The sequence below is a fragment of the Pseudovirgaria hyperparasitica genome (genome assembly GCF_010093815.1).
Source record: "Pseudovirgaria hyperparasitica strain CBS 121739 unplaced genomic scaffold EJ05scaffold_19, whole genome shotgun sequence".
NCBI classification, from domain to species: Eukaryota; Fungi; Ascomycota; class Dothideomycetes; order Acrospermales; family Acrospermaceae; genus Pseudovirgaria; species Pseudovirgaria hyperparasitica.
Window position 1 is genome coordinate 468,379 of NW_022985567.1, and position 26,469 is coordinate 494,847.

The following is a 26,469-nucleotide window of genomic DNA, read 5'->3' on the forward strand; positions in this document are numbered from 1 at the left end:
TGAGAGTGTTGAGAGTGCATGTTGGAATATGCTTAAGAGCTTATCTGGTACCCTGTGCTGTTCCGCTTATTAGTTGATGAGACGGCCCCAAAAAAGCCGGTCGTGGGTTTTAAGCTACCCGCCAACCTTAAAAGAAGGTCGGTCCGACACAGTCATGATCCTGGTAGCGAGTTCCAAGTGATCATGTTCCAAGCCCTTGCTATGGCTGCTTCAAGCTTAGGTCAAGCCCGAGTCCGTGTACTACACAAAGTACTACGTACTGGTGATGGCAAGCTGACGATGCTTGCGAACGCTCCATGAGCTGCCGTACTCCTCCAAGATTTGTATGTCAATGTAATGCCAGCTTATGATGACGCGGCCGGTAGATGGATGCTCATATCCCCACTCGAACGACCAGGCAGCTTGAAGCTTGAAGAGACTTGCGATGGGGGATCGCGATGGATCAAAGCGGATCATGTCGCTGACACTTACGAGAAGGCAGGACGCAAAGTGGAGCTTGGCCTCGAAATCTCTGCCAGAGGCTTGCAACTTGCGTAGACCTCAACGGAGCACGAGACCAAAGGAGGTTAAGGCTTGTCACGTACACGTCTACCAAGATAGCTTGGGATCTTGATCTTGTGGGGACGACGACGCGTAGAGTGTTGATGAATGATCGAGACTGACCTTGTCACCTCAGATGGCTGACTCGTTCTCTGGGACCTCCGTATTGTGGTTGGAGAAATTAAGCATCGTGTGCTTATCTGCGGGAGGCCTACGGCACCTTGTGCGTCGTCGCAACGTTAAGTGGTGCTGTGGAGCCAAGCGAACACCTTCCCATTACTTTACCTCGATTCTCACATTCTAGAAGAAGGCGATGCTGTTTAGCATTTGGCGATGGGGTAGATGGTGATAAGTCTTTGCAAGCATGACCCGTCAAGATTGTTGAGAGCAGCAATATCATAGCCACAACATGGGCGGTGTATGGTTATTATGGTAGCTTGGCTTGCTGACATGGATATCTTGGATGCGCTCGGCCCGTTCGACTGTGACAGACAGGCGTTGTTCTGGCTACTCCGCCCCAGTATGTCTAGGCAGCAGGTTGCTGGACACGGCAGAAGTATCATCGGAAAATGACAGTATCAGTTCCGCTGCAATGGGTGGGACGAGCGAATTACGGGAGTAGGAATGAATTAGGTCAATATGGTGGTAATGTGGCATTCTCCATGGGCGAATGGTCTCTTTGCCCAGGACTTGGCTCGGGGGCGTTAGCATAGTGCCAAGAGCAACGAAGGCTTGTGTATGATATTAGAGATCAGGATATCTTGGAAGCGTCCGTTTAGAGTTATGAGGTTGCGAAGCAGTGAGCACTAGCAGACGCCGCCTTACCACGGTTGCTCTCGCTTCTAAGCTTGATGCCCGTTATATGAAAGACTTATAAATGTTCATGTTGGAAGCTACTCTGCCATACACCTCGAGCCCCCCCCAAACGGTCGTCCTGACTCTCTTACATATTGCGTCTCTTACTCAACATGCACAGAATCTCATGCTTCCAGCAAAGCGCTAATGTATCTATTATATCAGAAAAGGGTACAAGGAGTAGCAGGAGGTTGCTAGTGAATAAAACCTGTCCCTGTGTGCCGTCTGGTAACGCACATTCCTTTTAGCAGCCTCGCACGGTGCATATGATTAGTCTCTGTATCCCTTATTGCCCTAATTGCTTTGCCGGGATATCTACGCTGTGCCGTACAGATACCGTCAGATCTGTTCACGGGAACAGGCGCAGTCCAGGGAGCAGTTTAACAGGGGGAGGCGAGGACCAGAAAGGAGGCGTACAGGAGAGAGTCATGACAGGCTTGTAACAGTAACAGTGTCTTCGACTCTTGAGGATGCAACGGTGAGATAATGCCGACAGAAAGCTTGTCCCGAGCTTTTCGCGAATGCGCAAGTGTGTTTGTTAGGTGATCCATCGATATGGGTGCCGCTTGGCGCTGAGAAAGCCGGAGACGGACAAAAGCCAAGCCACCAGAAGCTACGACAAGCGTCCCCTCCCAAACTCACACACCTCACCCCCCCCCCTCCCTCTCTCTCTCACGGCCCCCCTTACTTACCACCTTAGCAGCCCCGAAGCCCCCAAAAACTGCCCAAGCCGTAAGCCCCAAAGCCCCCCAAAGCCCCAAAGCCCCCAAAGCCCTAAAGCCCACCAGCCGTCCACAAGCTTCAAAGGGGATGTGAGGGGAGGGGTCCTCCGTTAGGTAAGTCGAGTCAGGTCCTAACTATTATTATTACTATATACGAGCAACATGCCGGCACGCACTACTCTTCCCTTCTGAAAATTGCTATTACACTCTCTTGCGGCGCTGTTCGGCTTCGATTACTCCAGGGCTGACGTTCAAAAAAGCTTCTCGTCAATGTGTCCTGCGATTCGTCCGTCTCGTTTTCTATATTTGTTCTAGCAACTACAGCCTCGCACTGCTTCAATTCCAAGCTTCCCATATTCTTGCACACTAAAATCGCATACGACGCATCCGCTTGAGCCAACAATACCAACGCCCAACGAAAACACTGGGTTTCACTCCTCCGTTGTGTTAAAGAGCAGTGGGACTTTTCAGGGCCCTGTCATATCTTCACTCGCGTGTTTGAAGCGTGGAGCTGCGTCGTTGTCCAAATCAACTTTACTCGTACTGCGCCGCCATAACCAATAAATACACCACAACGTCTTCTCTATTTTTATTTAGACTCGTCAGTCTTCAGCTGCGATCGGCTTAGTCATATAACTTTCAGGCCGGTAGGTAACCATTGCACGGCTTTTCCTATTACCTTTTCTCCGCCCTTCACATACCCAGCTCCGAACCGTCTTCTTTACCGCCCGCACTACGCAGTCGAAGTTGCCCCAAACATCGAAACACAGTCTCTATCATATCGATCCTACTGTGCTCCATTCATCTCAGCTTCAAGCATTCTCACACCCTCCTCAAGACTTTCCACGCCTGTTAACACTATAACTTGCGCAGAGCTTCTGTAACCGTCCTTTCGGTCGACGCGCCGCACGCGTACCACTTTTCAAATGGAGACTTACAACGGCCACGTCAAGACTCCCGCAGACGCCATCATTCTCTTCGAAGCATGTCGGATCGGACTTCTGCCTCGTGTCCAGCGGAGATTGTCCGAAAAAGAGAGGCAACAGATCAAGTCAGGGTCGGTGTTCGTCTGGGATGAGCGAGAAGCTGGCATGCGTCGGTGGACAGACGGGAAATCCTGGAGCGCCAGTAGAGTTTCGGGGAGCTTCCTCACTTATCGTGAAATGGAGGGCAAGAGAGGAGGAAATGGATACGCCACAGTACCGCAACCCCAGAAGAAACCAAGTCCAAAGGTTGATGCAAGAAGCGGCGACTCAGAGGAAGAAGGACCTGATGGATACCGGTATAAGCCAGATGGACTCATGAAACAATCGTTCAGCATAACCACATCGAGCGGCCAACACCTGCACCTCATCAGCTACTATGCCCGATCTTCACCATCTGCTTCAAATCTCTTACAACCATCCACGGATCCAAACCTCAGGCATATACGCCCACCGAAAAACATGTATCCGGAGTCTACTGTGAATGACCCACAAGTCAATATGCCAGCAGTGACACGCGCTCCTATGGCATCACCTGGCTTCTCCGCAGGATCACCTCAGCCCAATGCTGGCTCGCCGTATCAACGTGCTCCCATGGGCCCGACATACATTCCGCAGCAGCCCGGTTGGCCGCCAACGCCATCTGCGACACCCCCTGGAACTTACGCAATCTACTATCCATACGGACCTCCACCACCAGGCCATGCCCCTCCAATGCATTTCCAGCCTATCCACCACGCCTATCCACCACACGTCGGCCCACCACCAACTCATCTAGATCGTGTTCCTCCTCCCATTAGCAACTCTCAGGTACCACCTGCACCGCAGCACCATCATCCCAGCAGTCAGCCATATCCCCACAGCTTCACGACAAGAGCCCCGCAGACTTCGTATCCGGCCCCGCATCACTATCCTCATACCACGGAGCCAGGTCCTCAGCTGCCCCCCGTTGGCGCGCATGCCGGCAGTGACCATCACTCGTCTAATCGTCCCAGTAGTGGGGGAAGACCCCAACCATCGTCCCTCAATGGGACTGAAGGCCATGCCAACACCTCATCTGCATCTCCAGCACGCATTGGCCCTGTCACCAGCTTAAGCAGCATCCTGAACAGTGCACCACATAACACTGGACCATCTGCTGACCAAAGCAGGCAGGGCAGCCAAAGCCCAGCAAACACACCATATGCTCGCAAGATGAATGAGAGCACAGCCCCACTAAGGGCAGCGAACCAAGCCATCAATGCTCTAAATTCGGCAGCGCTTTCGACATGAGGAACGTGAACATGGGGTCAAAAGGTCATGCCATGCGTCCGACTCGATATAAATCATCTTGCGCAGACCACCATATCATTTCGGCCGGCGTTTAGTTCTGGTCAGCCACACCATGTACGGCTATCATTCATGCATACACAGATCGGCGAGTCTGTAAGGCGTATCGGGGGAAATCATTCAAGGTGGTCCTTCTCCAAGGCATCGGCGGCGTACTCACAGACACAATGGCGTTCTCTTTTCAAGACTGTACGGAGGCCCAGCATGACTTTAGCGTTGTCGCAGGCACTCCATAGCTAGCTCTAGCTCTACGACAATTATGTTTACACACTACTCAAATACACTTTGAGGCTCTCACTCATTCAGCCAGACTGTGCCAGATGCATTACTAAATTGTGACGTCCGTACTGTTGTAAGATACTACTGCGTGTGTATGGGGTGTGTGTGTGTGTGTATGTATATGTGTTCAAAACGCGTATCTCTCGCTGCTCTAATTATCTCTTCCATGTATTCTTCTTCCTCTTCTTCGTCTTTCTTACAGCTTCGCGCCCTCCTTGACCGATCCGATCTTCAGCTTGGGCGAGTACTTCTTCAACACGTGCTCGTTGTGATACTACCGGACGAAGAAGAGAAATAGTTAGCGTGTGATTCGTGAATACTGAAGAAGAAGAAGAAGAAGAAGAAGAAGAAGAAGAAGAAGAAGAAGAAGAAGAAGAAGAAGAAGAAGAAGAAGAAGAAGAAGAAGAAGAAGAAGAAGAAGAAGAAGAAGTTGCAGGGGCCAGCTGGAATGTCGAGGCTGGATCTACGAGTCGTAATGATGGATGGATGCCTGGCTAGATGGCATTCTTCATGCGACATGCCATATGCCATATGTGCGCGGTTTTCGCCCGCAAGATATGCGCGGAGCTGCGTTTGGGATCGTGCTGAGTCGAGCGCACTCCTCCAATCGCCTCCACAGACAAAAACTGCCTTTTCCCCCTCTCTCTCTGTCTCCCTCTCTCCCTCCTCCTCTTCCTCTTCCTCTTCCTATCTCTTCCCTTTACATCCCATCCTCTCCTTATCCTCTTTCTCTCCCACAACCCTGTTCCCTCCCCATTCCCATTCCCATACCCGTTCCCCTCCCCCTCATGCCCCAAAACAAAAAACCAAGAACCAAAGAAACAACCAAAATCGAAAGTCAAAACAACCTACCTTCCAAAACTGCTTACTCGCATCCTTGCCCCCCACACGCTTCAGAATCTTCGCTCCACCGGGGTGCTCGTCCACGAACTGGTCCATCTGAAACACGTCGTTGTCGATGATAATCCACAGGCCCTTCTCCACACTCGCGTGCTCGGAGACTTGGGCTGGGGTGTAGGACGAGGACATTTTTTGGGCGGGATGTTTGGTTGGTTCTTGTTGGTTTGGTTGGTTTGGTTGGTTCCTGGGGCGGAGGTTGGGGGGTCGGTGGAGTGAGGTTTGTTTATTTTGGGGAAAGGTTGTGTTGGAGAGACGGGGGTATTTTGGGGGAGAGAGAGAGAGAGAGAGAGAGGAAGAGAGAGGATGTGATGGCGAGCTGAGTGAGGCTTTGGAAGTGGCTGTTTTGCGATCGATCGCGTTTGTCTGTACGCCTATTTGCCCTTATGCCGTGTTTCGACCTCGGCTGTTCGGGGAGGGATTACGAGGATGGGATCGGGGGTGTTGTGATTGGTTGGGTGGGTTGGGGACTTGGTGGGGTCGGGACCGTAGTAGCTTTAATAGGTAGGAGGTCATATGCGTACTGAGAGTGAGGGAAGCTTGAGCCGCGTCTACTGCTTGCTCTTGTCTTTGATGCATCATGTTATTCTTCTTCGTTGGTTTGTATAGGTTTACAACTACAATATCATGTAATATCATGTCGTATCTAGCATTATGATCCATAAGGTCTTGTGACTCTTGTCATCAGAGGAAGAGAGTAAATAAGTCAGACTTGGACACAGCTTCCATTTACGCGATATAAATCTCGAAAGTAAAATTGGACAAGCAATATATGACCAGATCGCTGGACTCGTAGGGGATACATATTAATCTACAGATACCACCTAGTACTCTCGTTTGATATGCTCGATGAATTATTTCAAACACCCATCGCCAATACGGATATATATGAATATACATATTCTCATCTTTGAGGCCGTACAGGCGCCCAAACTCTGATATTATATGTTCTCTATAGCCCAGGGCGTAGACGGATATGTCTATGTCTACTGCTCCAACTATTCAGGGAAGATCAGCAGATAATCGTTCTTCGGTAGCTAGGAGATTTGTCAGTTCTCGCACAGAAGGGCGTTTTCTTAGTTACGAAGAAACCAAGTGTCGAAGATGAAGTAATGCAGGAGAAGCAAGAGTCTTGTGCATACAGTGTGTAGGATTGGCTCGTCAGCGCAAGAATTAATCATATTTCTAGTATCCCAAGCCCAAACACCATGCTAATAACTATGATGTGTATCACTCCAGCTTGAATGTCTCCTCGTCCAGCACACCATACAGCGTCTCGATTAGCGCCGCAACCTCACCAATCTCATGCGCCAGCTGTCCAGTGACCAACGCGTAGGCATACAACAGCTCATAGTCCTCGTCCGTTGGCAGATCCCGCCCTTCGGCATTCTTCCTGAAATCAAACACCTTCGCGAGCAATCGGTCTCGTGTATGCTCGATATTCGGCATGGTGTCATTCAGAGGATACTCAAGCTTGAGACTGGAGGCAAGGACGGAGAAGAGATGGCTGATGCGAGAAGAAAGCTGTATCCTCTCATACCGTGTATACTGCAGTATCTCCTGTTCGCCAGGGGTTGCTTTGAGCTCTTTACGGATGATGACGTTCATGGCGTGAAAGGCGTCTAACATCCGGCCAGTAGACTCCAAGAGTTGATGGCAGACCCTATTCGGAAATGGTCCCCGAAGCTCGAATTCGGAAGCCGCAGATGCGCGTAGACCGTCCAAGTGGTTCAAGAATCGTTGAAGAGAGAGTGACTCGCCGATGTCCATGTAGGAATAGCGCGAGGGTCCGCGGAGGAGCACGGCTAAGGGATCGCGTTTCCAAATGAGACCCATACGAAGCCAAAGGATTGCAAGCCCGTCTTTCAGCTTGCGACGAGCTGAGATTGGCCAGATGAGGCGAGTAATCACCATCCCCCAGAGGCACCCCGTGAGCACGGCAACGACACGATGGAAGACAATCTCCCATATTTCAGGGCTTATACCTCCTTCATCGTCATCATTGTCGTCATCTTTGACGGACAGAGAGTATGCATACAGTGCTGAGAGGTTGTAGGTTAGCAGTATGAAGCGACCCAAGGGACCCTTTCCTTGGCCAACGATAATGTAGAAGCATCCAAGAGACACCACCCAGCCGAAGAACGCAAGGACGAACGGATTCTCATCAGCGATGATCCAAGCCAGAACAGCGAGTAATGCACCCAGACAAGTTCCACCGAATCGGTGGAATCCGGTCGTGTTCGAAGCTCCCACAGTCATGGAGCAGACCAACATGTATGACAACAAGCCCCATTCACCGCGAAAGGAGGCATAAACGGGACGGGTGGAGGGAATAAAAGACCACATGGCGTAGAGAATTGCACCCACACCAACCTTGAGTGCAAACTTTATATCATCTCTTCGAAAGAATCTTAAAGCGACCCACAAGCGGTAAGTAATCGGCCTTCGTTTCTTCTCAGATTGCAACTCGTCGGTATAGTTCCATGTGACGTTTCTACTTGCGCCCTTCAGCGTTCTGTGCGTTACTTTGAGTAAATCCTTTGGTGGGTTTGGTGGTGTGGGAGTGTTGAAGAGCTCGGCCTCATCAGCGACCTGCTTCTGATTTCGTTTCCGCCAGAACATCAGCCATTTCCAGGACCTTCGCACGGACGGTGACTCTGCCACATGCTTATATTCTTCTAGTATGTCAATATACTCAAGCAGATCTTCCGCAAAATCTTGCAGGGAAGAACTGAAGTACCCACAGCTAGCCGCAACCTCTTCGTAGTCCGCTGCTATTTCGGCTTTCGTGTGGCTTGGGACCTTGCTTTGGTATACTTGGCTGAGGGCTTCCTTGCGTGCTGTAGTAAAGAGCTCGTTTGCATCAACCAGACTCTTTCGGAATTGCTCGTTGACAACAATGGAATATGTTGGAGGCGGGCCGAATGGCAACTCTTCGAGGACAGCCTTGAGAGTGAATGCAAGCGATTTCTACATACGTTAAAAAGTTGTTGTCGCATAATATATGGATCTTACCATAGGTGGTCCGAGCTGTGACAGGAAGTTCTGAAAGATCTCCGCAGCGGTCGTTGCAGTAATCACAGTCGAACTTTCCATAGTAGATGCCACTGTTTGTCCTCTCTTCAACATAGTCAGGCCGTCTTCATGCTCTGGCCTTTTGGTCCGGGGGTTCTCATCGATAGAGGCCAGGCTGCCAAGTCGTTGACGTAGGGTAGCGAAATAATCATGAGACCTTGAAGCGGAAGGGGAAAGATCCGAGTAAGTGGCCGACATACCAGACATTATAGATTTGCCGTCAGCTTGGGCTTTCATTAGAGCGAACTGTGTCGCCGCTGCGCTTCTCAAGCCGCTAACATCGACCGATAATTGTTCCAAGGCCTTCGCTAGTTTTGCTTCTATATGATACGTCTCCTCTGTTCCGAGAGTATAATGCTCCCATTTAGCCTCTCCGAGGTCTTTAGTAATCCTTTTGAAAATTGTCTTGTAGCTGCTGGAAGCAGACATGAAGGAGGTGTGTTCTAGCTCTTCTTCGTCGCCGTCTAAAAAACTCTTTGTGATCAGAGCTACCATTTCACTTAGCGACACCGTGGCCGTCTTGAAGTCTTTGCGTAGCTCTTTTCTTGCGGATATCGGTTTGACGAGGAAGCTAACGAGGGCAGTAGACAGAATTCCAAGGCTGACCATTTTGAGGACCTGGTAGATCTTCGCGTACGAGAACGTCCCATTCTGTACAGCTCCTTCTTTCGTCAAGACAGTGATAAGGGCCAGAGAGGTCAAGGAACACCCCTATACTTGTCAGCGAGGTATGGTGTATTGACCAGACTATGATACGTACGACATTCACAAGCGGGTTACTCAGCGCCTGCTTCGTCCATCCTACGAGACCCAGGCCCCCGCCACAAAATACAATCAAGACTACAGCATGTCCGAGCTGAAGTAGATGCTGACTTGCGAAGAACGCCGATACGGCCATACTCGTGAACGATATGACAGCGGCGTATGAGAAAGCTACCAGCGCTATGAAGAACGCTTCTTCCATACTCCCAGCTGAGCGTGCAGGGTGGAAATAGACGGTTACTGTTGCCATCATATGCTTTCCATCCTGGTGCCCTAGCCAGCCCGATATTGGCGGATAGAACGTTCCAAGACTTCCCAAAATATATGCCAACGAGCATTTGAGTATACCCTGCCCCAACGGTGATGTTATGAAATCATACAACTTGACGCCCGTCTCTTTCGTCTTCTCCCACACCAAGCTCTTATTCCGTGGGCCTGATTCTCCATGTCCGGTATCTGCACCAAGGAGTGGCATGTGTTCCTGAGCATCGACATGGCCGTTCTGCACCGCTTGTACTCCGAGTGTGAAGGCTCGTTTGACTCGCTCGCCCGTTTTCGGTAGTATCAAGGTCGCTTGCCGTAGCTGCACCGTGATTAGTAAAAACATCCATGAAGTATGACGCGTCGAACACCAACAGGTTCGCGGGACACTCGGCGACTAGTCGAAGCCTCTTGCTCGTCTGGCATCATGAAGACGAACTCTCCAACACGCGACAAAGGGTTTTTGCTACGATATCTTGCATACTCCGGAAGATAAGAGTGCTGCACAATATCGAGCAGGCACAGGACGTTCAGTCCGTGCCAAGATTATACGTGCCCGAGCGGATGGATCTCGAAGGAATGGCGCTTGGCTTGCGAGGGCTTGGAAGCTTGAGAGTCCCAGCCAATCAGCCCCGTGATGCTGTATGCGCCTTTAATACAAGCCTCAGCATGCTTATTGTTTTGTTCTGATTTTCGTTTCTCGGACAGTTAAACAAAATATTCTGGATCAGTGTCATGTCAAAATTTCGCCGCACGGCTCGGCTCATATTGTGGTTAGAAAATAAGCCCTTCGAATAGAGAGGCTTTGATGACATAACCCGAGTTAAAAAAGTCATCCGAATGTAAAAGAGTAAAACCTGACTCAAGAGTCGTATTACAATATCCATGGAACCTTTAGTATAATAGATATGATTACGACATGCTTCGGGTGTCCCCTGTGGCTAGTTGTACAAGACTACAGCTGGCTTGATCGAATCGCGTACAACAACCAAGCCCTTAATAATTAAGACCAACAATGCGCCGGATCCAACGAGCAAATGAAATAACTCTTGCAGTGCCAGTAGTTCATCATAGATCCCCTCTTTTGGTAAAGGCTTTCTCTTGACTGACTACTTCATATCTAGAACAGGCAGTCCAAGCAGCAACAACACGCAAGTGCAGCCATCAAGCCGGCACAGATGCCACCTCCAGCACCGCCGCCTCCGTGGCGTCCTCTGTCATCATAGTAACCACCTGGAGGTGGTGGCCCTTGCTGGTAGTACATAGGCTGTTGCTGTGGCGGGTATCCTCCTGGCTGCTGATATGTCTGGCCTTGCGCGCCATAAAAGTCTGCATTGGCACCCTGTGGTGGTCCTTGCTGGTAAGACCCTTGTGGCGGAGGGGAACCGTATTGATTATTGTGGTAGGGGCCGGCGTCATAATGCGCTTGGGGAGGAGCTTGAGGATAGGATGGGGGAGGGCCATTTGGGTCCTGCAATGGCATTAGCTAGAGTGTGCGATGATGTCCCTGAGAAGCATACGTATTTGGACATCTTGTAAGCAATGAAATTGGGAGTTTTGGCTTTCTTCAAGTATCGGGCTCGTGTGAAGTCAATATTAGATCAGGCCAGGACCTTTCGGATGCTTCTTGTATGACGTCTTTGGCGTAAAAGGTGGGACGTATATTATGTAGAGCAAGGTGTTTTACGAATTCTAGTAGAGGAGGGGGTTAGAGATGAATAAAGTTGATAGAGCAGTGTAAGAAGAGAAATAATGGCGGCAAGATTCGGTAATTGAATACCAAAGCTCACCTGCACGATGGCTGAGCATCATGTGGCTGTGAACATGGATGGCGCGCGTCCTCACCCCGGACGCCTCCCCGCTAGACTAAGAAAAGGCTAGAGCCCTTCAACGTCAAGCCTTTTGTTATGGGTAATCGGCAATTGAATGCACGCTGATTGATGTTTTCTCTCACATCAACGCACGGTGACCGTTCTAATACTACAGATTGCGCGTCTTGTCACAGATCTGTTCATTGCCAGTATTCGAGACGCGTTACACCGTCTTCTTTAGTCTACGTCAGCCGATACACCAAGCTCTAAGGTTACTCATGACCTTTCTTCGTCGAAGTCTTATGATCATATACTTGTAATCGTATACTGATGTACTTTCTACCCAAGTAGGTTGCAGCTAACATAGATCCTTAGTATGCAATGGGGAGCACACCTCTCCTATTTTGCCCTTCTTGTACTTAGCAATGACTTTCATTAAGATGCCTCTTGCTTTTGCGGGAAAACACCATAGCTCACTTGAGTCCTGAAAATATATGAGCCTATGGTTCACGTAAACAATGATTGAGATGTATGCTTGACACTCTATATCATCTACCATGTAGTCAACCATTCATCGCAGTTCACAAGGGGGTAAGTGTACGAGCACCTTTTTCCAAATGTTCATAAATCGATAACAAATCAAGAGTATTAGTGGTCAAAAAAGAGATTCCCCTTTACTCGTGTCAAGGTTTTTCTTTCGTATCGCATGGAAATCAGGGGTTCATTCGCTACACTATGCAGCCACTCCGACATTGCGCACGCTGTTCACTCTCGCACATCTCGACAGCAAGTCATATGAGTGACAAATAATACATGATTAGGTACGTTCACGTTCGTGGGTTGGGAAATATCCATGTGTGACGGACAGTGCTCCATTACGCTGGCGCTGCTAGTGGCTCATAGAACACAACGCAACGCAGAATTCCAACAAGCCAAGTAGTTCATATTGCCTCGCCCAGTATGCGCTCGTGCTGTGACTGGCTACCTACTCTGTGTAGCCTCGACCAGGTAAGGGGTCAAATGGATGCGGCTCCAGCCGTGCCCACGTGGTGCTCGAATGCGCTCGGCCTCTGACTGGCTCCTATAATTCGAGATTCGAGGGAATTTCGACGATGGACACTTTATCAGTTACCCTCTCTCGAATGCGATCGGACTGTGACTGGCTGCCTACTCTGTGTAGCCTAGACCAGGCAAGGGGTAAAAGTGAACGCGGCTCTATCCGTGCCCACGTGTTGCTCGAATGCGCTCGGCCTCTGAGTGGCTCCTATAATTCGAGATTCGAGGGAATTTCAACGATGGACGCCGTATCGATTACCCTGTCTCGAATGCGATCGGACTGTGACTTGCTACCATACTGTAGGTAAATGAAGGGGCGGGAGTCCACGTGGGCACGGTAGGGCTGGAATGCGCTCGCTCGCTGAGTGGCTATTATAATTTGAGATTCCAGGGAATTTCAACGATGGACGATTTTCAGTTGCCTTGTCTCGAATGCGATCGGACGCTGAGTGGCTGCCTGTGTTCTGGGTGACACGAGTGGGGCCAGCGGGAGGAAGTGAACGTGGATGCGGGAACATGAGTGGGACAGCGGGAAGGAAGTGAACGTGGACACGGGATACGGGTGGATGAAGCCGTGAAAGGGGTCATGTGGATACCAGCACATGGCTTTCCATGTGTCGCTGTAGGGCTGGAATGCGCTCGCTCGCTGAGTGGCTCCTATAATTCAAGATTCGAGGGAATTTCAACGATGGACGATTTTCAGTTGCCTTGTCTCGAATGCGATCGGGCTCTGAGTGGCTGCCTGCGGTATAGGTGACACGAGTGGGGCGAGCGGGAAGGAAGTGAACGTGGACACGGGTAGACTGGGCCGTGAAAGGGTCTGGTGGAGACTGGCACATGGAAAGCCATGTGTTGCTGTAGGGCTGGAATGCGCTCGGCCTCTGACTGGCTCCTATAATTCGAGATTTGGGCAGGTGTTCAACGGTGAGGGTGGAATAGTTGCCATACGTGAGAGTGGTGGGCCAATAGGGGGACACAGGGGTCTGTGGGCGGAGCTCAGGTCCGGTCAACTGGCAGGCCGACGTGAAGTGAGGCTGCTTGACACTGTTCAAGCGGTGAAAGGTGTGATCACTGGACAGTGTGAATGATAATACTAGGTCTTATACTTACCACGACCAACTTTGCATCTGCCTTCAGAGTATACTCAGTTGCATAATATACATCCGAGGGTTCCATAGAACAAAGAAGGACAGCACTCATGGACCGCGATACAGCATCTTATTCTACTTATGCAGATTTCTAAGACGAAACGTTCCACGCCGCAATGGTTGTATTGGGAGTCAAGGGTTAGGACTTCCAATAAACATAATCGACATATAACGACGATACTGGCCGCGTACACTGTACTTCCCAGACTTCAGCATGGCAATACATAGACCTACCTCCAATCATACCCTTCTCGAAAGCACGACGATGGGTTTTGAGTTTTAAGACCAGGCTAACACAGTCCAGCACATGACACTTTCAGTGTCGAGCGACTGAACGGCGAAAGAAACATGGAGACTGGTCAGGGGGGATTCGAACATTATGGGACTGAGACTCCTTCTGCCAGTGAGTTCTTACGAAGCGAATTTCTTGTGTCAAGTCAATATGGAAAGCTCCCAACAGTATAACATCAAGTACATGTCTTAGTCAAGAGCTTAAGAATCAGTGCGAGCGACTAGCGTTGTTGACGCATAGTTGTGTAAATATCACGCATGATAACCTCACACTTGTTTCTTTCCCTTATGTGTCTTATCATTTCGTCTCTCATTACGATCGAAAACGATGCATTCTGCGCACTGTAGAGACATGTATACCCGAATTTTACGTATGGCTTCGTTGCTTTCGTCATGTACAAGACTTCTATACCTTTTTCATTGGATTCCACGCTAATAGTCACAGTTATACAGCTTTCCTCTTTACTGTTGTACAGCTTTATCCGCTAGCTTCAGCTTCTCTATTGCTTCGCTTGAGTCCTTGCCCAGATTGACAGCGTCCTTGGCCTCGGGATTGCCTTCCACCGAGCCATCGGGCTGCGCTTGCACGTTCTTTGCCGCACCTGCACCAGGGTGCCTGCTACCCTTGTCCTTGACCTTCTTCTTCTTCTCGACGACAGGGGGCGGAGGGTAGGCCTTCTTCTCGATCTCTTGCCATTCTTTGCTGGCTTGGAATGCGGCTTGAATAGGCTCCAGGAGGGCGAGGAGAGCGTTCGTCAGTGCGGGCTTCAGAGTCTGTGGGGAGAGCTGGGAACGTCAATTGGAATTTCCAGCATACACTCAAGGGCATGTATACGTACGACATCATTCCTGTAATCCTCTTTCATCTTCACAATATCCTCGTATACCAACGTCTCCGCATCCTTTCTCTCAACCTCAAATCTAGGCTTCCCATGCTTTAGCCGACTCGCCGGCAACAGGACATATTCGACGAAACTCAACAGCCCATTCTCTTCCACCACCTTCGGCGCCGCCTGTGCTTTTTTGACCTTCTTCCGTACCGCGTCTGCTATGTCCAGCAAGTCAATCTTACTATCCGGGTCACTCGCGCTCATCTTGCCCCCCTGCAGCCCCGGTACCATCGGGTTCATCAAATGTGCGCGCTCCCGGTATCCAATCTTCGGCAGCACCTCTTTCGCCAGCGCAAAAATCTTTCTCTGATCTACACCGCCAAACTGCGCGTCAACGCCTAGGTTCTCCTCGTCCAGGGCCTGCATCAGCGGATAAATCAGCCCACTCAGAGTTGCGTTATCGACCTGCTTTACGACCTCGGCGCCGGCCTTTTTCGCATCGTGCTCAGTAACGACAGACGACAACTTGAAGAGGTCCATTGTGTATTTTGGAGTGAGTTGGTAGGAAGATCCGAGGACGAAGACGAGTTTTTCGATGGGCACGTTTATGGCTTTGAGCAGTTCTGTGATGACGAAACGGTAGTATTCGGCGCGGAATTGCACGAGCTCGATGGGAGCTTTGAGATTGTCAAGGAAGCCATGGATATCGGCAAGAAGGATTTTGACTTTGCAGCCGGCTTGGAGGAATTGGGCTATCTTCATGATGGGCACGAAGTAGCCACAGTGAGGGCGCCCAGTTGTTGCGGTGCCTGTGGGCAACGATCAGTCGTTTGATGTGAGCTGAGGGTGTTGGTTTGAGACGTTACCCCAGTAGATCTCGAGAGCTCGGTTTTGCTTGACCATTACATCTTCTATGATTTCTTCATTCAGGACTTCTTGAAGGTTTTCCTTTATGAGGGCCAGCCTGCCCTCATAGGTTGTTGGCTCCTCCATACTACGTCTTTCCCTCTATTTTGCGGCGTCAATTCAATTCAAGTAAAGAGATCAAGATTTGTACGAGAAAAATGTGAATAATACGAAGCTTTGCGTGAGCCAATTGTAAGTTACAAATCCTAATCTTGTGACTCAAAATAAATGAAGCACAAGCCCCGCAGTCTGTCGCGCCACGCGGGGTGGAACGTGTGGCTAGAGTATTGCACGTGACGGTGCAAAGTGAACCATTTTGCGATTCAGATCTACCTGTATTGAAACTAAAGATGAGAAATATGATTGTTACTATCTGCATCGTACGTCAACCGCTCACGTACTCTGCTAAATAAGGTTTTCAGGAGCGGATACAGCGCGCGCATGCATATCTAGCTGATACAGAATGATTCTATAGTCTTACAGGGTCGTGGCGATGAAAGAGGGCATAGGAAGAGTATTTGAACACAAATACGGGAATGGATGCGCATGACTCCATGGTCCAGTGATGATGTGAGATTCCCGGTTGCTTGCTTGTAAATGTTGGGATCGAAAAGAACGCTCAACGGGGTATGCTAGTAAACTCCAAGATCAAAAGTGACCTAAACTTCTCCCCATGCGCCGACACCGGGGCCACTGCCTACGGATCCACCGATATCCCAGTAGTTTCGACTACTGCCTCCGCTGAGAGAGCGTTTACTCTTCTTGGTGCTTTGACTTGCACAGCTACTCCCTGATCTGAGCCGGATTGGCTGAACACCTGCGGGGTGATAATGGTGTCTATGAAGTACATCTCTTCGCCTGATACCCGGGTTCGCTGCACCATTACTCTCACTGTTTCGGTTGACTAGAGGATGGTGTTGCCGAATGATAGCAGCTCGATGGGCAGGATTAGATTGTGATGTGGGGGTTCGAGATAGTATCGGCGAGCCAGCTCGGGCCGAAGAGATGTTGGAGTCGGGTGAGAAGCGTTTGATAAGGAACCGAAAAACCATCTTGGCATCAAGATCTCGCTCCCAATACTCCCGCTCCTGATGAAGGCGCGTGGACGGGTGAGCGGCAGCAGTAGGTGAAATGGGAATGGCTGAAGATACCGGGCCTTCTTCTTCTTCAATCCCCCAAAGGGATGCTTCGCTATATGCCGGGGTCTGTTGGCGTTGGGCGGCGGGTAACGTGGGTTTGAATTGGTTGGTGGAAGACAGTGGAAGGGAAGCGCGTCGAGATTCAGACACTATGGGACTTTCGGTCTGAGCTTCGGTATTGCTGACGGCTGGTCCTAGTTCTAGCCCGGCATAAGGTATGCTCTCTTGAGTGCGGAGATATGTGTTGAAAGCGCCAGGGTGTTCCGAGAGCTGGTGCACTAAGATACCAAGCTCACGGGCTATTCGTTCAAGTAGACGATGCTCCCACGACTTTGGGGCGGCAGACATCGCATCGTTCTCGGAGCCCTTGTCCATCTGCCTTTGAGCCTCGCTCAGTGTGATGTTGTTAGGAGTAGGGGTCGTAGACATATCTTCCTCTGGTAGCTCTTCTCCAAATATGACAGATAGAAGTGACTCATCAATCCCCATGAGATCACGAATGACTCTTTGAGTGAACCGTTGAAGGAAGGACATCGAGTCTTCTTCCTGATGTGTGTGCTCTGAGGGTTGCTGTGTAGACTTTGCAGTGGCTTGTTTCGCAGCATCCGTTTCAGTGGAGCCGTTCATTTGACTCTTGTCATCTCTTGTACTCATATGGCTCGACCTCCTCATCCTCCTGGTCTCCCGTTCGATTTCTTCCAATAACGCCCTGCTCTGTTCCAACCTCCATCGTTCTATTCTCTGCATCTTCTCATCGTCCACATGAAACTCCTGCTGTTCTTCCAATGCATCTAGCCGTCGCTGCACGCTTGACCGCCGCCGCTGATGTCTTTTCGATGGAGTCACTCTCTCAAATTGTCGGATTTGATCTTGTAGTAGCGAAGAAGTCGCCGGAAAGGACCCAAGGCCGTCATGTGTAGGTAGCACTTGTGCGCTGCCTCCCAACCTTCGGCTGGCGTCCCCTGCATCTTCGTCGTGAAAAGCATGGAGACCGTCATCCAGGCTGTCGAGATCATGGTCGTCATCCTCCCTGTCTGAGCCTTCTGTGTGTTGATCGTCGTACTCGTCTTGCTGATCGGAGCGTGCTGCGGTATCTAAGCTGCCAAAGTCGCTCAGACGTGACAGTCCGGCGGTCCGAGTGCGGTCCGTCGATGTTGTGTGTGTATGTGCGATGGTACTCTCTGCTACAGGAGTGAATAGTACCCATTCTTCTGAATCCTCTAGGGCATGTTTGCGGAGAGGCGACGCAATCGGTCCCTGGTCGGCGGCCGACTGGGACTGTTGTGGTGCAGACGCGGGGAAGGATAAGCGGGGCTGCGGCCGTGCCATGTGCTGTCGGAATGCCATGATGGTAGAACAATACTTAATCGAGGAGAATGCAGTAGGAGTTGCAGAGGAAGATGTGAGCGTGTGTATATACTGACACTGATGCTGACGTTTAGATGGCTAGACGGGCCGTTTGAGTAAGGCGTGGATGTCGGGACCTTATCTGAGATGCGATAGGGGACCCCCTGGACTGTGCTGCGGGCCAAGCGTAATGATGCGTTGGGGGTCTGACACAGAAAAGCGCCGTAGAGCTGCGAGAATGCTTTCGCGGCCACGACTGGAACATATACAGCAACACAACGAAGGCTGGTAACGAGGTACCGTGTCGAAGGCAGAGATTGAGGGCGAGTCGAGGATGGCTGAGGTGAGGTGAGGCGAGTCGAGTCGAGTCGAGCACGTAATGAATGAGATTCCTTGTGTTGATGCTTGTACTCCAACGCTAAACCTGCTCCAGTGACTTACAAGTTGTAAGCGTCGGACTCGTTGAATAATGCCCCACTGGGACTTTCCTAAAAGTCCCGCGTGTCTACTATTCGGACTGTTTCAAACAAATCTAACTACGTGTATCCGTAGGCGTGGAACTTACCTGAGCCGTAGATCATTCATAGACCAAGGAACCTTGGAAGCACTCGCGTGCACAGGGTCACGAGGCGGTCAACTTCTCAACAAATCAGAAGCATACATCGCATTTAATATAGGGCCTCAGGCAGCCTCGAGCATCAACATTGACACATCGTGACGAGAACGACCTCTCAGAAAACAGTAGAACAATCTTGGACCGGTGTGAAGGTCGCTGATCAGTGCATAGCAACGAGACATGATTTGACGAGAAGGGGCATATAAGATGATGGATAGTCCGAGTGTTGGATAGTCCGACAAGATCGCACCTACGCGAGCGGCGAGGCAGATAGATCCGTATCCATACGAAGATGAACCTAGAGTTGTCACTCCAATTCCAACCCTTTTGGATCAATACATGGCCAGAGAATGACCGCACTCATAACCCCTTTCAGTCGAGGCTCCTGGAGCAGATTTTTCAACGTAAAACGCCGGGTCTTGCAGCGTGGGATTGGCTCACTCAGCCAGCCAGCGGTCAGCATGCAGGGCTCACGCTGCAGACCGTCGATGTGGTAAAATTCTATTCCCGTCCGTTCCGGACTTCTATTTCGGGATACCTTCTTTCCACTAGGCACTGTTGACATTCGCCTTGCCATCCATATTCTTAATTCTTAAGCATGGTCGCACTGTCCGGCCACGAGACGGCCATGCGGTGAGTTGCTTCCTAAGCATAATTACTATCTATGGACGGCGTTGCGAGGCTTTTGCACAGACAGCATAGAAAGTGCAGGAACAAACTGCTTCAGAAGAATGCTTCAATAATCGATGTGCATGATTTGCGAGGTTGTGTATCTGATTATGATCTCGCTACATGAATACCTAGAGACGACCCTCTGATCAGCTCATCAGAGGTGATGGATTCTCAACATCAACCGCTGCCCGCCAACTTGCGCCTTGCTATGCTTCATACTACTACATCATACCTTCATCACTGATCAACCTGGAAGTGTATCATTGCATTAATCGCACACTGTTACACGCGTCTAAAGAAGTAGATGTAGGCAAACTTCTTCATCTCCTCTGCATCCGCCCCTTTAGCGACCTTTTCATCATTGTACAGTACCCAAGAGGACTTGTTCTCCCCCGGTATCTCTTTGCGAACGAACGCTACGTAGTGCCCTGCATGGATCGACGACCCTTTGTGGCATACGATGGATTGCAGCTGGAAGTTGGCTGGAAGCGTGGCATTTCCAGGAACAACCCTTTCCTTGGTTCCATCTGGCCCTGCATTACTCTATAGTGATTGTCAGTGTCATGTGTTACGCGTGACCTACTTGTTTAGAAAATATTTCTCACCTGATCACCCGTGTCATCTCCGAAATCGCCGGCAGCGTCAGGATGACTGAACAGCCAGTCTACTGCACGTTCCATGTCACCTCCCGTCTCTTTCAATGCTTGTCGTGCTTGCGGTGCGTTGAAGCCCATTGCGCCCAGTGACTCAATCTTCTCAGGGTCGATGACTGAGCCAGTCCCTGTGGCAGCTTCTGCTGCCGGTATGAGATCCATGGGCTCATCAATGTCTGGATCTTCCATGTGTGCGAAGAGCCAATTCATTGCAGCCTCCGCGTCGGAATTACCTGTAGCATGCAGTGCTTTGGCGCAACGAACCTCAGGGAATCCCATTGCCGACAGTGAGGCCATCGCTGCATTGTCAGGAACAAACTCTGGAGCGCTACCGCTGGCATTGCCCTCGGGGAGTAGCTCCTCTGTCGACTGTAGACCGTTCGATTTATAGGCATCTAAGGGGAACGAGTGGTCATCCACGACCACCGGGACATCCTGCTTCGTAGGTACCCAGTTGACAATTTCGAATCGGCGAGCATTTATTGCAAGAACCTGCGGAAAGGTCTTGAAAAGACTTTGTTTAGTGAAGCCGTCTTTACTTCCACAGGATGCGCACGTCAATTCGACTACCTCGGGCGCTGTGAAGGTATCCAGGCATTCCTTGATGGAAACAGGCTCGAACTCTTCCCTGTCAACATCTTTGCCCTGGCTGTCTACGGCATCCATCTTAGTATCTCGTGGTATACGTCGAATGGGTACTGGTATTGAAATGTTTTCGTACTCTTCTGTCTGATACTTTACCCTTTTACAGGCCAGACACTGAAGCTTCTGCTCCATGGTGAACCGGAACGAATCCACGGGATCTTGAAAAGGTGCAACATGTTGCGTGCGAGAGATTTGTTTTAGCAGATGAAGAAGCAGCTCAAACGAATCTTGTTGTCTCATGGTGGAAAACTCCGCATGTCCGCGTCCGATGAGGTGTTTCAACATTGCTGGTGCTATGCCCTTCTGATGTGGTACTTCCGGACTCTGTTCCGAGACTGTGACGTCGCTGTCTGGCTTGGAATATCGGCCAGATAGCAGACCGTCAGCGATTTTGCACAGTTGTGTTTCAAGGTCTTCAGCAGGGGTGGGTGTTGAGGGAGGCTTCTCGTGTGGGTGATAGAACCGTTTGTTGAACTCGGGCATGTCAAAAAGACATTGAAGAACACTAGCAAGATAGCAGCTGTTGCCCAGGTTCTTCAGTCCAGTGAATCCAGGGCCAAACAAAGGCGTCATCTCTTTACCATCCTCCGTAGTCATCGAGAACTCCCATCGCAAATTCTGCTCTATCTGCATCTCTGTAAGACTCTTTTCAGTCTTCTGGCGGTCCTTAATGTTGATGCCCCAGTGTGCGAGATGGTTCGGAAGCTCAGGATCTATCCGCTCATCATCGCAGGTGTAACAATATATATCAGCAGTCCCGTCGGCAGTGAGAGATCCAAGTTTCACTGCCACGGGATGTCCAGAAGTATCCTTATGGGCCAGACCGTGCGAATTTCCACCAATGCCACCGAATTGAGCGCGACCACACCCAAGGTTACCACATTGTAAGCAGAGCCATAGATTCTCTTTGAGATCGCACGCAGAACAGTGTCCAAGGTCGCCAGACTGGATCTGTCGTGCCGCTTCTTGCTCTAGACATAAGGTATGCTCACAAGCTGTGAGTTCTTGCTCCCAGGCTTTGACCTCCTCTTGCTTTGCGAATGTATTTGCCTTGAGTACTCCATCTACAACCTGAGAGAGCTTCCCCAAGCTTGTATCCACGTCCTCGATGCCGCATTCATAACATTTCACTCTCGTAACAGTGTCGTAGCGGTCGTTCTCAGTCTCTGCAGCTATAGCTAACCTAGACATCTTTTGCGGAGGCTCATCTCGCTTTACAATCTTTCTTGTGCGCTTGATGTTTACGACTAGAGGATGTTTCGACGTTTCGCAGTGAAGACGAGCGTGCGACCGATCTGCAGTGCAACCGCCATTGTAGCAATATAAACAAACGTCCAGTCCGGTTGGGTCATCCTGGTGTAATACCACAGTCAGTTCAAATCTCCAAAGGATATCGTAAAGCTTCAGAGTACGTAGTCTTACGATAGAATCGAAGCATTGCGTACAATCTTCGCGATAAACGGACTGCGTTGGGCCAGGAGGACAAAGGTCTGGAACGCAGAATTAGCGACACCACTGCGCTTCATAGCTTTATGAAATGTACCAGGGGAATCGACGTGTTTGCACGCCATAGTTCTAGGAGAAAGGGGAGCTATGACGAAGATGCACAGTAACAATCACGGAACCCTTCTGTTCGCTCAAAATATCTGGCAGCTCTACGACGCGCTGGTTGCGTATCGATTAGCGAGGCGTGGGGCAAATCGCGGAGCTCCCGCGCATGGACAGAGGGGCACTTTGCTTGATCCACCAGCGTGAATACTGGATGGTATTGCGTGTGGTGAAGACAAAACACAAGACTGATTAATGCCCGCGGAATGGAGGGCAGTTTATTTTGCAAAGATGATATGTTAACTGTTCTTATGAACGAGCAAATTGTTGGTTAAGGTAGTTTAATTTCAGGATTATGCTGCAAGGTTTAGATACAAAGAGCAAAGTCGCCCGGTTAGCGAAGAAGTCCGATTATTAGCAAGTGCGTAATCATCCGCAATCCGTCATAATCGTGAAATGTCGTCATGAAACGAAAAGAAAATAAGCAAGAAGAGGTACAGTAAAAAGAAACAGGCCACCCCAATCATATATCAAAAGTGAACACCAATTTGATGTTCTTGGCTTCATGGACAAAATAGAAATAACCCTGTGCGCAAGGATCCAAGTCAGACGTCCCTTTGCTTTCGAATTACAATGATAGAAGCAAACCAGATGGCGCTAATATTCGCTGGTCATTCGTGGCTTTCGTCATAGTCATGAAGTATCTCAAAAGCGCCAGACTATAGTGGTAATAGAAGAAATGAAAGAAATGAAAGAAATGAAAGAAATGAAAGAAATGAAAATGCTGTCGAAGCAAAGGCTGCTTACTATGTGCAGTCATTGTGAGTGGCTATGCGGACCCATGGGACAATTTTAGATGCATCAAGACGCCGTAAATGCGATTTTCCTCGTGAGACTAGAGGATATCTATCTTATGTTGCCGAGGCGATCCTCGAAAGAAGTTGTTGGCTCAAAAAGCTGAGAGGTAAGGTTCCTTCTCGGGAATGTGTTGAAATGAACATTGCTAGACCTCCCTCCGAACGGAGATCCTAGTCGGATGGTAGCGGGATGTTGGGGCATCGAGGAGTTTGATATTTCCTGTGGGGTAATAGCTTGCCAAAACGTGGTTTCGAGTGTCCGTTGTAAAGGTGGTGGTGGGGTAAATAAGGAGGAGAGATGCCGTCCGTCGCTCATGTCACCAAGACTGAAGCCCCGACTTCGAATACGACGATGACTGATCTCAGCAGGAGTGCCGAACAGCTCCTGGAGGACGATTTCACGATGTGGTGAGGTTGCGTTGTCGAGTTGATTTTGAGCTCGACGCTTGAATGAGCGATTGAGGGAAATAGGAGCCCGTACATCTAGAGGCGGCCCGAATGTAGAACCATTGTTCTTGTTGCGACGGTACGAAGTGCTGCGGCGTCCTGAGCGCTGTGCACGTTCATGGAACGGAGAGCGGAGAGATCGTTGGTTGCTCGTTGTTGAAAGGCTGTGGTCGATCTGTGAACCTATATGCAGAGACTGGCTTTTCTGATGAGAGACTGAAGGCCGAGCCACAGACTGACCGAAAGATTCTTCGGAGCGAGATGCACCAGCGTGATCTTCGGTACCAAGTTGAGAAAGTGGATTGCCCAACTGCATCGAGGACGCGGTGCTTGCAACGAGCGAGACATTCATGTCACGAGCGAAGGATGTTGACACATCTTGTACAGGAGGAGTTCCACGGCCTGAATTGGGTTGTAAACTCGTCTGGCGCGAGGACGGGAAAGGCGAAGGGGTCCGGCAATTGACGAGACGAGTGTAATGCGCTGAAAGTGTTGGCTTACTCTTCGTCAGCTCTCGCAATCTGTTCCTGGCGATGCCATTCTCCCGCGGCCAATTTCCGATAGGCTTGTTGGTCGAAGGGCAGGTGGTGGGAGTGCTACTGCCACTTTTAGCCGCTAGAGACGAACCGAGAGGTTGAGGCTTGTGGAATATTCCCTTCCGCAGGGACGACAAGCGAGTGCCTTTCCAGGTTTTCTTTGCCTCCCGAGCGACACGTGTGCAGACTCCAAGAGGAGGCGCAACGCTTGGAAGCATCTTAAAAGGTGTAACGGTTGGGTCTTGCAGATATCGCATATATGTCAACCAAAGATGTCGATCCATATCCTCCGTAAAGATATGCTTCGGTGCCTTGCGCTTTGGGGCACGCGAGTAATTGGATTGGGGGTTGGCCGATGAATCTAGAGGTGTGGTGCTGTAAGAGAAAAACGGATCCGCGCAGTCGTCCTCGGGGCTCGTACAGCTGTCGCCAAATGAGAGTGAAGAAAAAGACGAGGAGTCGGAAAATCCTGAGCACGAGGACGACGGCCGACTGATACTCTCTCCTTGACTCATGGAATCGCTCTCCGCCCATTCGCAAGCTGCACCATAGCTCAGAAACTCAGGCACCACCTGAGCCGCTGGCGTCTTTGGGGGCGAGGTGAAGCGGTGATAGATGGCATCCGGTTGAAGGTAGCCTGCTATAAGTTCCGGCCGATCAATGTTAGAGAAAGATGAGCCAGCAGGAACTTCGGTGGTCTCGATGCTGGGAATTGGAACATCGTGCGAGATAGCATTGACATCGTAGCTTGGAAGATTGGAACGAATGGGTCGCTTGCGAGTAATTTTGAGTTTGGGCAATCGTGGAGGCTCATTCGCAGCTTCGGAGGACTGTTGCGGTTCCGGTGTCCTAGGTTGACCATCGGTATAATGGAACGTGAAGTTGCGCGGAAGTGTTCTTGGAAGTGGCATGGACATCTGGGCACGTTCAAAAGACATTGTGAGAGGTGTGGAGAGTTGGTCGGAGAATTGTGATCTGCGGAAGTGATTGATCGGACCTGATGCAAGACGCTCGTCCCCGGATGTTTATCGGACTCTTGATTGTTTGTTTGTTTACCGTTTGGTCCGATATATAGCCGTTCGAAGAGCGAAGTGGCCCTGCGACTGGTATGGTAGTGGGATTGTGTAGTGTTGGGAGAAGAACAAAGGGAAGTCGATGTGGTGGCTGGGCGTTGAAAGCGGATTCAGTAGGCAGCAGCCAATATTGGACTGGCGCGCACGTCGTTTGCTATGGCCGAGAGATGGAGGTGTATCGTGGGTAGTCGAGAGGTGGTAGTCAGGTTGCTTCTCAAGAATTCATGTCGTCAAACGGTATCGGATTGCTCAACTGTAAAGGGAACCGGGCAGAGCAAGACGATCGATGGAGGCGGGACGTGTTGGCGCGAGACCAGAGCAAGACAGATCGCGCGAGGTTGACAATACAGCTCTATCGTGACATGATCAAGAGCAATATGGAGGTTGCAACGGGCCTTCTCTTGGAGAGGGGCGGTGGGCCGTCTGGAGGTGGATGTAGGAGAGAGGAGGCTGGACGGGGCAGATGGTGGTGGAAAGTTGTGAGGTTTGTGAGGGAGGGAACGAGCGACGAGGCGAGCAAAGGAATGCGGGAGCAGTAGCGGAGCCGCTAGCCCACAGACAGACCTAACTGGCCTACCCCTACCCCTACACCCAACTAACCACTTACACCGCTTAGTTAGCCGGCGCGCATGGACTCGGGCTACCTAAGTTATGTATGGCCTACCGCTACCGCTACCGCTACCTATCCAGGTGCTCTCTTGCTAACCGCATCCATTTGCGACAAAACTCTTGTAATTCCAGTCGGCTCTGATACTCGCTGCTATGCGACCATGGGCATGGGGTGGCGCCGTTGAAGCCCCTGCAGCACACAAGAGTGCCGCGCAAGGAAAGCCCAGCTGTGTCAAGGCTGGTTGTGTGAAGCTGTGCGTGCAAGACCCACGACTCCACGCAATGGCCGCGAGGGTACTCTCACCGCATCCAACACGATTCACACATTTCACGACAAAAGACGTTTGGATGTTTGGTTAAGGGTCCTTGATCTGGTCGTGGTCTGGTCCTGATCATGGTCCCACATCTTGCACTCGGTCCTCAACATGGTCCGCGTATGGATTATGGGATGCAGAGACTGCCAAAAGTCTCCACCTCAATGCTTCTCATTCCTCGTCGTCTTCAAGGTTCGACGCACGTCCGACTCTGCGTTGGACGGCTGGCTTGCACGTCCAATTGACCTCTGCCAGCATCACAGCACGC

General features: G+C 50.4%; 8 protein-coding genes across 8 annotated transcripts; 1 reads left to right on the forward strand and 7 right to left on the reverse strand.

Annotated features, from left to right (window-relative positions):
- The first annotated feature begins 2,647 nt into the window (after positions 1 to 2,647).
- EJ05DRAFT_480191 (uncharacterized protein) lies at positions 2,648 to 4,737 on the forward strand. Its single transcript, XM_033744825.1, has one exon. It carries the CDS (start codon positions 3,044 to 3,046, stop codon positions 4,370 to 4,372), a length of 1,329 nt encoding a protein of 442 aa, XP_033596170.1. The 5' UTR covers positions 2,648 to 3,043; the 3' UTR covers positions 4,373 to 4,737.
- EJ05DRAFT_480193 (cytochrome b5) lies at positions 4,643 to 5,960 on the reverse strand. Its single transcript, XM_033744826.1, has 2 exons — positions 5,561 to 5,960; positions 4,643 to 4,982 (listed from the first exon to the last, which is right to left on the reverse strand). Exons 1-2 carry the CDS (start codon positions 5,735 to 5,737, stop codon positions 4,905 to 4,907), a joined length of 255 nt encoding a protein of 84 aa, XP_033596171.1. The 5' UTR covers positions 5,738 to 5,960; the 3' UTR covers positions 4,643 to 4,904.
- An 875-nt stretch (positions 5,961 to 6,835) lies between these two features.
- EJ05DRAFT_489894 (uncharacterized protein) lies at positions 6,836 to 10,129 on the reverse strand (the record flags this gene model as incomplete). The annotated part of the gene is made up of 4 exons (XM_033745830.1): positions 6,836 to 8,575; positions 8,621 to 9,391; positions 9,441 to 10,025; positions 10,079 to 10,129. 4 exons carry the CDS (start codon positions 10,127 to 10,129, stop codon positions 6,836 to 6,838), a joined length of 3,147 nt encoding a protein of 1,048 aa, XP_033596172.1.
- Positions 10,130 to 10,823: 694 nt separating this feature from the next.
- EJ05DRAFT_504809 (uncharacterized protein) lies at positions 10,824 to 11,235 on the reverse strand (the record flags this gene model as incomplete). The annotated part of the gene is made up of 2 exons (XM_033747623.1): positions 10,824 to 11,174; positions 11,224 to 11,235. 2 exons carry the CDS (start codon positions 11,233 to 11,235, stop codon positions 10,824 to 10,826), a joined length of 363 nt encoding a protein of 120 aa, XP_033596173.1.
- A 2,960-nt stretch (positions 11,236 to 14,195) lies between these two features.
- On the reverse strand, positions 14,196 to 15,905 carry EJ05DRAFT_514665 (tyrosyl-tRNA synthetase). Its single transcript, XM_033748548.1, has 3 exons — positions 15,706 to 15,905; positions 14,849 to 15,648; positions 14,196 to 14,795 (listed from the first exon to the last, which is right to left on the reverse strand). Exons 1-3 carry the CDS (start codon positions 15,830 to 15,832, stop codon positions 14,472 to 14,474), a joined length of 1,251 nt encoding a protein of 416 aa, XP_033596174.1. The 5' UTR covers positions 15,833 to 15,905; the 3' UTR covers positions 14,196 to 14,471.
- Positions 15,906 to 16,084: 179 nt separating this feature from the next.
- Positions 16,085 to 18,624, reverse strand: EJ05DRAFT_541723 (uncharacterized protein). Its single transcript, XM_033749678.1, has one exon. It carries the CDS (start codon positions 18,229 to 18,231, stop codon positions 16,405 to 16,407), a length of 1,827 nt encoding a protein of 608 aa, XP_033596175.1. The 5' UTR covers positions 18,232 to 18,624; the 3' UTR covers positions 16,085 to 16,404.
- A 957-nt stretch (positions 18,625 to 19,581) lies between these two features.
- On the reverse strand, positions 19,582 to 22,473 carry EJ05DRAFT_480198 (ubiquitin carboxyl-terminal hydrolase). Its single transcript, XM_033744827.1, has 4 exons — positions 22,361 to 22,473; positions 22,240 to 22,307; positions 20,125 to 22,170; positions 19,582 to 20,062 (listed from the first exon to the last, which is right to left on the reverse strand). The coding sequence occupies exons 1-4, from the start codon at positions 22,386 to 22,388 to the stop codon at positions 19,802 to 19,804; spliced, it is 2,403 nt and encodes an 800-aa protein (XP_033596176.1). The 5' UTR covers positions 22,389 to 22,473; the 3' UTR covers positions 19,582 to 19,801.
- A 798-nt stretch (positions 22,474 to 23,271) lies between these two features.
- On the reverse strand, positions 23,272 to 25,143 carry EJ05DRAFT_504814 (uncharacterized protein; the record flags this gene model as incomplete). Its single annotated transcript, XM_033747624.1, has 1 exon — positions 23,272 to 25,143. The coding sequence occupies one exon, from the start codon at positions 25,141 to 25,143 to the stop codon at positions 23,272 to 23,274; it is 1,872 nt and encodes a 623-aa protein (XP_033596177.1).
- Positions 25,144 to 26,469: the final 1,326 nt, after the last annotated feature.

Bases quoted from the DNA above. Each gene is read 5' to 3' on its own strand.
- EJ05DRAFT_514665 (XM_033748548.1), bottom strand. From the start codon at position 15,832: ATGGAGGAGCCAACAACCTATGAGGGCAGGCTGGCCCTCATAAAGGAA. The intron at 15,649-15,705 runs GTAACGTCTCAA...CGTTGCCCACAG, and splicing joins AGCTCTCGAGATCTACTGGG to GCACCGCAACAACTGGGCGC. The intron at 14,796-14,848 runs GTACGTATACAT...TGACGTTCCCAG, and splicing joins AGGATTACAGGAATGATGTC to CTCTCCCCACAGACTCTGAA.
- EJ05DRAFT_480193 (XM_033744826.1), bottom strand. From the start codon at position 5,737: ATGTCCTCGTCCTACACCCCAGCCCAAGTCTCCGAGCACGCGAGTGTG. The intron at 4,983-5,560 runs GTAGGTTGTTTT...TTCGTCCGGTAG, and splicing joins CGAGTAAGCAGTTTTGGAAG to TATCACAACGAGCACGTGTT.
- EJ05DRAFT_541723 (XM_033749678.1), bottom strand. From the start codon at position 18,231: ATGGCATTCCGACAGCACATGGCACGGCCGCAGCCCCGCTTATCCTTC.
- EJ05DRAFT_480198 (XM_033744827.1), bottom strand. From the start codon at position 22,388: ATGGCGTGCAAACACGTCGATTCCCCTG. The intron at 22,171-22,239 runs GTAAGACTACGT...GTATTACACCAG, and splicing joins CGCAATGCTTCGATTCTATC to GATGACCCAACCGGACTGGA. The intron at 20,063-20,124 runs GTGAGAAATATT...CAATCACTATAG, and splicing joins GAGATGACACGGGTGATCAG to AGTAATGCAGGGCCAGATGG.
- EJ05DRAFT_480191 (XM_033744825.1), top strand. From the start codon at position 3,044: ATGGAGACTTACAACGGCCACGTCAAGACTCCCGCAGACGCCATCATT.